Below are 9,903 nucleotides of genomic sequence, written 5' to 3'. Positions count from 1 at the left end.
CATAGAGACAGACAACCATTCACACTCACATTCACACCTACGGGCAATTTAGAGTCACCAATTAACCTGCATGTCTTTGGACTGTGGGAGGAAGCTGGAGCACCTGGAGGAAACCCCCCTCACCCTCTTGCTGTGAGGTGCTAACCACTGCACCACTGCACCACTGCACCACCGTCTGTGTTCAGCAGTGTTAAATTACTGCTTTTCTTAATGTAGTTTGGCTTTGTAGAAAGTGATACAACAGCTTCAGACTCCCACTGGATATCGCCGTCTCACAGCAGGGTAAAGTGGTGAAAATATCACAGCACACACTAAAACTGATACTGATTGGTCGCAGTGATAGCAAAGAGAGTGAAGAGGGACTTTGGGGTTATTGCTGATAAAGAAAACTGAGGCTAATAAACAGCATAAAATCACAGTGAAGTATTTCTGAAAAGGTCTGGGGTGATTCATTGATTTGTCGATTTGCATAAAGTAATCTGCGCCCTGTGAAAGCATGAATTCCTCCGGACGACAAGCTGCAGCTGAAAAACGTCGCCCACAAATTGGGAATGCCGCATCACAGCAGTATAACTGCTGCATGGAGCGATTTGTCAAGAGACCACCTGTTTACTTTCTGTCCTCACCCGAGTCATTCTGCACAGCTGCTGACATAACGTAAAGCGATGCATCATCTAAGACTGTTATTGGGCCTTTTTAAATTTCCTGTTACTTTAACAGCACTGCACAAGTGAGACAATGGTTTAAACGAACACTACAGACTGTCGTTACAGTCTGTATATTGTTTCAGTAATTTTCTTGAATTTTCTTCCTTCTTGATTGATTCATGTGTCACAACAGTTCTTTTGAATTTGAGGTCCAATAAATTTTTCTGAGCAGGTATCAGACGAAAAAGGGTCTGTAATTATTTTTTATTATTGTTATTATCATTATCATTACTGTATTTTATTGTTTTATTCTTAGTGTTATCAAAACAGCAGTGATGTGGAAATTAGACTGATTTGAAATATGCCATAGTCATTACTGTATTTGAGAGAAAATTATTAAATAAAATATTTAAATATTAATGTGACAATTTTCTGTAGATTAATTGTTATATTGAGCAATAAAATAAAAGTAAAAAAATAAAATTAAGTGTAATCAATAAATTAGTCATTAGATTAATCGACTAATCAAAAACTCATTATTAGATTAATCAATAGGAAATAAATCATTAGGTGCATCCCTGTTTCTGAATACTGCAGAGATATTTGTGTGTATGCAAATTTGAATTATCAAATTATTTCCTTTATTGTAATTAATGGCTTTGTTTACCTTCTCTTGTCATTCTGTGCCAGGGAAATTAATTTTGCCAATTAAATTTGCATTTCCAATGACTGTTGTGTTTGTGTGTTTCAGCTCTGGCTGTAACGAGCGAGGCCTACTTCAGTGCACTTTCACAGATTGGAGAGAAGGCTCTGCACACCATTTCCTCACACTCCTTAGGTAGGTGTGAACACGCGTTCACGGGCAGATGGCTTGTGCAATCCAATGATCACTGAGTGGAAACACAAAGAGGGTATTTCTGTAGCTACAATCCAGGAAGTGAGCGCTTTGTCTTTGATGTGTTTATGGCCTTTTATTAAACTAATCAAACAGTGTTCCTCTGTGCCATGGAGACCAAAGTTTACCCTGTGGCCGTGCTTTGTTACTCCTTTCACTATTACTAAGCACCAGTGCATGTGTGTGTGTGTGTGATTAGCACACTCTTTGATGTGTAAGTGCCGGAAACATACAGCGATAAGTTATTGAATTTATGGATTGTACAGTATCTACAACAGTCAGTGCTTTCAAAGACCCAAGGAAAAACATGGCAGAAGTCTCTTATTAGATTTATGACAACAGTTCAAAGTTAGATTGCAACACAGAGACTGTTTTTTCTGTGAGTTCCAGCCAAGAAGTGTTGGCAGAGTAGGTATCAGATGCCAGCAGGCACCATGAATAATAGACGATGACAGGCAGCCGGCCGTGCTCTGCTCACTTAACCCAGCCACTCTAAAGGGGAGTCGTGTTAGGTTTAGTGGCTGGAGCTGAAGATAATGTCCACACTGGATTAGAAGTCTACTCTTACTGTTAGTTTCTTCAGTGAGCGGATGGATCCCAGCATGCATTTCAGGGACAGAGACAAGTCAGACAACAGATATTCTTCAGAATGTGATGTTACGACGTGTTAAAACCTGAGATTTAAACAGCTTTGTAGATGGTTTTAAGCTTTTATCACGTCCCTCTCCTGCCCCACACTAAGTATAGGCCTACGTCTGAGCAGGGATCGACCGATATGGTTTTTTCAGAGCCAATGCCGATACTGATTATTATGAAACAGAGATACCGATAGCTGATATTTACAACCGATATATGTCTGCTGTAAAAATCATAGCTGACACAGAATTAACAGTAATTAAGTAACTATCAGTGACGAAGCTGAAGAATATGCCAGCAAAATAAAAACAGATAAATGAAAATAAATGAATAAATACACAATAATCATAAATACAAAATTTAAAAAATAAAATTAAAAACAATAAAAAATAATAAAATAAAATAAAGGAGAGCTCAATTAAAAGCCAGGCTAAAAAGGTAGGTCTGGAGTTTACTTTAAAGAGCCCAGAGTGGTACGTGCAGTCAGTGAGAAGCACGCCAGGGGCAAAACAGCGCAGCTAAGGAAAACAAAACTGTATATCGGTATACCGGTGGAAAAAATCACCGATACTGATAACCCTAAAAATTTATAATATCGGCCCTGATAATCGGTCAGGCCGATTATCTGTCGACCCATACGTCTGAGCACAATATCAATAAAGGGTGAAGTCAGCAGTTGGCCATCAAAAGGTACTTAGAGGTTCGTTCACAATAATGCGGGTATAATTTTTGATATCATATTCAAAAATTCACATTATGAGACTCACGATATTTCGACTTGTTGACATATTGACGTCATACTGTTACCCACGGCGACCATAAGCATGGCTGAAAGCGAAATTATTACTGACTCCGTGGTAGTTCCAAAAAGAGGAGCAGCAGCCCCGGACTTCTTCGCTCAGAGGGAACTCATTCAGCGTCTCTCCCTCTCCTCTCTCGCTGTGCGCACACAGGAGTCGATGTCGTCAAGTGATTTTGTCATAAACCTTTGGTAATATAAACCTACGTGACGCATGCGGCTCGACAGAAACCTCCATAAATGTGACTGTGTGATAGTTGTGGTATCATAACAGCCTGTTACAGGTTAGAATGTGATGATTAGAGGAGAAATGGCAGAGCATAAAAGTCCAGGTGGAAAAAGAGAAGGAAATCACCTGTTGATTTATATATATAGATCCCAGGGGACTTTTTTTTGTATTTGGGAGCTGTTTAAATGTGTAATTTGTTGAACTATTAATATTGTATACAGAACCTGAATCTCACTCTGAGTCACTGTTGTTGTTCACAAACTAAAGAAATGAGAGATCATTTTTCTTTAGATTTTATTGAATATTTGAAGCAAACTGTAAAACTAGATCATTGATTTCATAATATTTTTTTAAACTGATTTGTCATATCTTCAAGAATCTCGTTATCGCAAAAATACCCTGAAATACCGTGATATTATTTTAGAGTCATATCGACCCCCCGAATATAAATCAAGATTATGTTGCTGTCCTGTCTTTGTCTCGCTTAAAATGTTTTTATAAACATATTTTAGTGTTGTGTTTAGCTGTAATAGGGTTTGTTAACCAGATATCTGCACCACTGTTTCCTGCACAGTGAAAACATGTACAAAATAAAAAACACAAATGGAATAAAACTGAGCTCAAGCAGTAAAACTAAGCAGCGCTGATCAAATACAAACCCAGATTCTGCCAGTGAGTTGTCCATTTCTTGCCTCAGATATTTTAAGAAACATGTTTTAGCTCACTGTTGAACTGTAATACAAGACTGTGGCCCATTCCTAAACCACTCCCTACCCACTACCACTTCACTACCAAGGCCCAATCCCAATACACCCCTTAACCCTAACACTTGCCCCTACCCCTCCGTTTTGCGTGTTCACGCATAGGGGTAGGGATGTCCCGATTCTCATTGAGGCAGAGGGGAAGGGCGGAGTGCTAGGGCTATATGGCCCTCCAAACGGAGTTTTTTCAGAGGCACACTTCAAAGCGAGTGCTACGAGAAATCTCCCAGAATGCCTTGTGAATCACCGGCAAGATGGCAGGGAAGGCTTCAGAGGCAATGAAAGAAAACCATAAATGTAAGTATTTTCTTCGTAACTAAAGATTTAAAGACTATGATAACCATCGGAAATGTCGTTTCAATGTATTATATACATTTGTTCTAACAAACATAACAAAAAAAAAAATCGCTAGTTGTGAGGTTTCCCCGGCAACATACTCGTCGCGTCTTTTTATGACGTCACTGACGACTAATGATGATGTTTCTGGGTATGAAGGGTTGTCCAATTTCATAGGAGAATATTTCAACCCCTACCCCTTGTAACTTTGTTGCAAGGGGCAAGGGGCACTCGAAAAAGAGGGGTAGGGGTAGGGGCGAAAATGAGAAATGGGATTGGGCCCAAATGTCACTCCAAATCAAGTTACACTCGCAGCTGTGGAGGGCACTCCTGATTAAGGGGAAGTGTATGAAAGAGAAGCCAAACCATGGGACGCCCTCGCCACTCTACCAGAAGAAGGAAGCAGATGTAACCATGGATACCGACAGATGCTTTGTGAAAACAAAATAGAGCGACAGGCTATTAAAAAAACATTTAAATATTAATTAAAATGAGTTAAGTTTAAAAAAAAAAAAACTTTAATAAGTCAGATAAGAGATACAGTGCAGTGTAATCAAAGTAATTAACTTGTTCATATTTTCTAGACACAGTTCACACATTCACAGATGAACTTTATTAATTAATCTGGGCAATCTTACCTCCCATCCTGCTTTGCAGCATTCCTCTTTTCAGTAAAGAGACTCATTTTTTATTGGTAGATCGATTAACTGCTTTGTTTTTTTTTCTGTCCCTGTGAACATATAATTATATATTTTTTAAAAATCATGAGAATGGGATGAGGAATTTTTTAGACAGTTTTAAATAGTTCATTTAAGCATATGGACATGTAGGTTTTCATCTTTTGACACCAAACATTCTGTGAGTTTGTTTGAGACTGTAAAGTCAGTGTGAGGGAAACAAATGTGAGTGTTTGATTTAAAATATTTTACAAAGTAGAAAGACGGAACTCTTACAGTACGTTGTTTGCTCTATTGTGATGTTGCGCTTCCTGCTGGGCTCATCAGAATCCTGCACTGATGCACACTCGCTATCTAAGGGCTGAGCAGTCCACTCGCACTCAGCGATAATTGGTTTGGGACGGCCCTTAATATGGCGGAGCTCAGCGTGACCGCGCAAACGGAGGGGGAGTGAATAGGGCGAGGGGATAGGGGCCGGTTTGTTACCAGCCGGCCGCCATTGTTTCAAACAGATTTATGGTGTGTTCGTTTTGTACTCAGAGGTCAGAAGTGGGAATGACATCACCTCCGAGTTGACAACAGTTTTTGCATTGTAGTTGACAACGGTGGACAAGTTGGCAAAAAACATGGATGCCCGCAAGAAAGCCTTTGTTGCCCTTGCACTTTTTAGCAATATCAGTTGATAACAATGCTCCATGTGGTATTTTGCACATACAGACAGCGCAGCAACATGCCCAAGGATAAAAATTGAACAGTACTACGGGTATGGCTGACCTAATGTAAAACAAATAAGATAAAACTGCTATAAACAGTACTTTAGCAGAGTGTTTACTCACTATGTAGGCTATGTGACGGCAGCCATCTTGAATTCGTAAGTCGGGGTTGATGCGGTTGCTCTGAGTTTGCGAGTTGGATATCCGATCTAAGGGTGCGTTCCAGTTTAAACTTCCGACTGGGAACTGGGAATTTCTGACCCCCGAGTACAAAACGAACGCACCAACACTGGTCTGGTGCAGTGCAGTGCATTCTGGTAGTTGTAGGTTTTCTCCATCTTGAGCAAAAGCATCCTTTTTCTGTTTTTTTCTGGTCATGTAGCACCAATTTCAAAACTATTTGTGTACCTCTACTGCATAGACATCATAGTTTTATCAAGAAGTCATCTTTTAAGCAATAAAATACTTCTTTAACCCTCTGAAACCTGGAGAGACATCACTTTTCTTGTGCTGCTCTCAGACACCTTTTGCAAATATTGAAACCTTTGAGCCCTGAGCGAATTGGTGTGATTTCTTTTGAAAACATAGGAAAAAAGGCAATGAGTAAGTTGGTAAGAAATGTCCCACAAACTGCAAAAAATTAATAGATTCAGAACATTATTTAAGAAGAAAAAACAAGGGGAAAAATGTGGGAAAACTATATTTATAATTACTATAAATACATTTTAAAATTATGTTACAGATTTTTTTTTTAAAAATAATTTTTAAGCATTTTTCCAGGTAAATTCCAGGGGGGGGGTTTGCCTGTTTTTTTTTGCCTGTTGAACTTTTAAATCTAAAAAGAACAAAATCTGTTGGGCTGCGTCTGAAGTGATTAAAGTAGTTGGAAAGACACCACTGGAATTGAACGACTCTTTTATTGACAGGAAGCACACTAGGTTGTAAAAAATGTGCTGAATCAAGATGGTTACGTGGAGTTAACTTTAACACAACCCTGATTAACTTGTTTTGGGCAGTGTGAAGTTTACTTTTATGTTCTGTGGTGTACTGTTAAACCAGGAGGTGCCAGCGTAGTAAAAAGGACATTGAACTAATGCTCCGGCTAACATCTGCAGCACTGATCCATCCAGTACTCTGATTCTCTTGCCAAGAATTTAGTCTTTTGGCAGATTTTAATGAGGGCTTTCATCGCCATGGCCTCCCCTGGTAAATGTTAATCTAACATTGGTTTCACACATTTCTCACAGCCTTTTAAAAACAATTAACCCAGATCTTAAGGAGGACCCAAAACTCTAAAGGATTAACTGCAGGAAAACAAATAGTCACAGATAACAGAATGACATGCATATGAAAGCTCTGACGCACCTGTGTGAAACACCTTTGCACTTTGCAACCAGTCCTTATCCATCTATGAAATATGCCTCCTCTGTGTTGCTATTTGATCAAGGAGGCCAACGGAACATTAAAATGAATAATTTATGTGATGAAATTAACGAAGAAACTTCCATATAATTAGTTTTTATTTCTACAGTCGGCCTATAGTTTGCTGCAGAGATGACGTTTTACTGGTAACTCAGGTTCGTTTGCCCCCTCAGTGAGGGTCTTCAAGACCTTCTTGAAGAGGTGGTCTCGGTCTGGTTATAAACGAACTCTGGTGCGGTTGGTTTGTGGTGAGAAGGTGTTCCGACCTGGATGTGAAGCAACTGCAGTCACATGACACATTGTTTGGGTTAAACATGAGCATGTTACAGTCCTGGAGGATTATTAATGTGCACCTCCTCCTGTACNGTATGAAACGTTTTTTCAGGTTAAATATAATTTTGATTCACTTTGGTAATTCTTTTGAATAAATAATTAATTTTCACTTTTCACTTCCATATGTATTTTAACATTTGAGGTCTTATTTTTTTCAGTTGCATATTTTATCTTTTCAGATTCAGATCTTTTTTTTTCAGTTTCAGATCTGTTTTTTGAGTTTCAAACTTTTGACCCTGATGGGGCGTGGGGGGCGTGGCATCAACTGAGAGGGGTGTGGAATCATGAGTGACAGTGCCTTCAGGGAATGTAGGAACTAAAACAATTCTGTCTCAACACTTATATACACCATATTCATGTGACTGGCAGTGTATAAATTGATGCCAGTGACAAACTTCCATTTATAAATCTGTTTTAGACAGTACTGAGCACCAATTGCGGTATAAGAGTGATAAATTATGCCAGATTTTGCAGTTCAACAGCCACATTTTAAGTGCTGATATGTCTGATTTCCACATAGCACTGTGAACGCAGCGTACTGTCCACTTTGCAATGATGGCGTCCGGTCGGTCGGGTCAATCTGCTGGAGCCCAAACATCCAGCACACAGGTGAGAAATGTTAACTAAGCTTTGGGAAATCATAACAAATATTAAGGGGTCGTTTTTTTAAGATTTGAAACTGTAAAAAATAAGATCTGAATCTGAAAAGATAAAACATGCAACTGAAAAAAACTGTCACTCATGATTCCACACCCCTCTCAGTTGATGCCACGCCCCCCACGCCACATCAGGGTCAAAAGTCTGAAACTCAAAAAACAGATTTGAAACTGAAAAAAAAAGATTTGAAAGTAAAAAAAAAAGATCTGAATCTGAAAAGATAANGTCAAAAGTCTGAAACTCAAAAAACAGATTTGAAACTGAAAAAAAAAGATCTGAAAGTGAAAAAAAAGATCTGAATCTGAAAAGATAAAATATGCAACTGAAAAAAATAAGACCTCAAATGTTAATAAAATATGCAACTGAAAAAAATAAGACCTCAAATGTTAAAATACATATGGAAGTGAAAATAAATTATTCATTCAAAAGAATTACCAAAGTGAATCAAAATTATATTCAACCTGAAAAAACGTTTCATACACTTATTTTTTATTTTGAATACATTGTTATATTTTTCAAAATTCAAGATGAACACATGAATTTTCAGTTTCAAATTTTATTTTTTCAAGTACAAAACATTTGACCCTAATGTAGCTCCATAGCTTCAGACCAAAGGAGACAACTCTAGGTCTGAAAGCAGCCAGTTGCAGTCATCAACCCTCACCACTAGGTAGCACCAAAGTCTCCTAAATCTTACACACTGGACCTTTAAGTCTCCACAGGAAATACAGTGATGAATCAAGTAAACACAGCTTACACAAAAAGCAGGAGGCTACTATGCAGCAATTGTCGGTTACTGATTGTAAACACAACATTTAAACTTCCGCTTTGTCCCTACACTGTCTGTATGTACACTGCTACTGTACAAGGAACGTTACAACTAAACTAACCACAGGTGTGTTGACTCCTACCTGTGCAGCAGAGAACGGACCGACTCCGTGACGCTCTTCATCCCCATCCTCTCCGTCAGTGCTCGCCAGTGCCTCTGTTGGCATTTCACGTCACTATATTTGCGTTTTCCGGCGCTGCGTCCACGACTTTCACAGCTTCCTCTTCCAGAGGTGGTGCTGCATGTCGCTACCTCTTAATTAAGTCCGGGGCTCACCTGTGCGCGCTGTTATTGGCTGAGGCTGACACACCCAGAGCCCAAAGGGTGCAGCCTACTGATACCTGTAGCCCCAGTTTGCCTCTCATATAAGTCTGTAGGCATTGTATTCGGGTACTAAGCATCTGTTTGCCTGCTGTTGTTTCCTAAACTAAAAAAATATGTTACCACTCTGGAGTGTTGCAAATTCAAAATGTGATATTTGTATATAATTTTGTACATAGACTAGACTATAAGTTACAGTCTTTGGTTTTGTAAATAATACGTTTTTGGATTTGGGAATTTCTTTGTTAAATTTTAGATAGATTTTGAACATACACTCATCAGCCACTTTATTAGGTACACCTTGCTAGTACCAGGTTGGACCCCCTTTTTAATTTTTTAAGGTCATAGACTCAACAAGGTGCTGGAAACATTCCTCAGAGATTTAGGTCCATACTGACATGATGACATCACACAGTTGCTGCAGATTTGTCAGCTGCACATCCATGATGAGAATCTCACGTTCCACCACATCCCAAAGGTGCTCTATTGGACTGAGATCTGGTGACTGTGGAGGCCATTGGAGTACAGTGAACTCACTGTCATGTTTGAGATGATGTGAGCTTTGTGACATGGTGCGTTATCCTGCTGGAAGTAGCCATCAGAAGATGGGTACACTGTGGTCATAAAGGGATGGACACGCTCAGCAAC

General features: G+C 39.2%; 1 protein-coding gene across 1 annotated transcript in view; it reads left to right on the top strand.

The window, feature by feature from the left end:
- baiap2l2a (BAR/IMD domain containing adaptor protein 2 like 2a) overlaps positions 1–9,903 on the top strand; it is a 32,401-nt gene that overhangs the window by 4,786 nt on the left and 17,712 nt on the right. Inside the window, exon 3 of the mRNA XM_050069237.1 lies at positions 1,399–1,485. Within this exon, the coding sequence (XP_049925194.1) occupies positions 1,399–1,485 (87 nt within the window). The remainder of the gene's footprint in view (positions 1–1,398; positions 1,486–9,903) is intronic.

The sequence above is a fragment of the Epinephelus moara genome, chromosome 18, assembly GCF_006386435.1.
Source record: "Epinephelus moara isolate mb chromosome 18, YSFRI_EMoa_1.0, whole genome shotgun sequence".
In the NCBI taxonomy this organism is placed as follows: domain Eukaryota; kingdom Metazoa; phylum Chordata; class Actinopteri; order Perciformes; family Serranidae; genus Epinephelus; species Epinephelus moara.
Note: the sequence above shows the minus strand (reverse complement) of the source record. Positions and strands in the feature narration are given on the sequence as shown.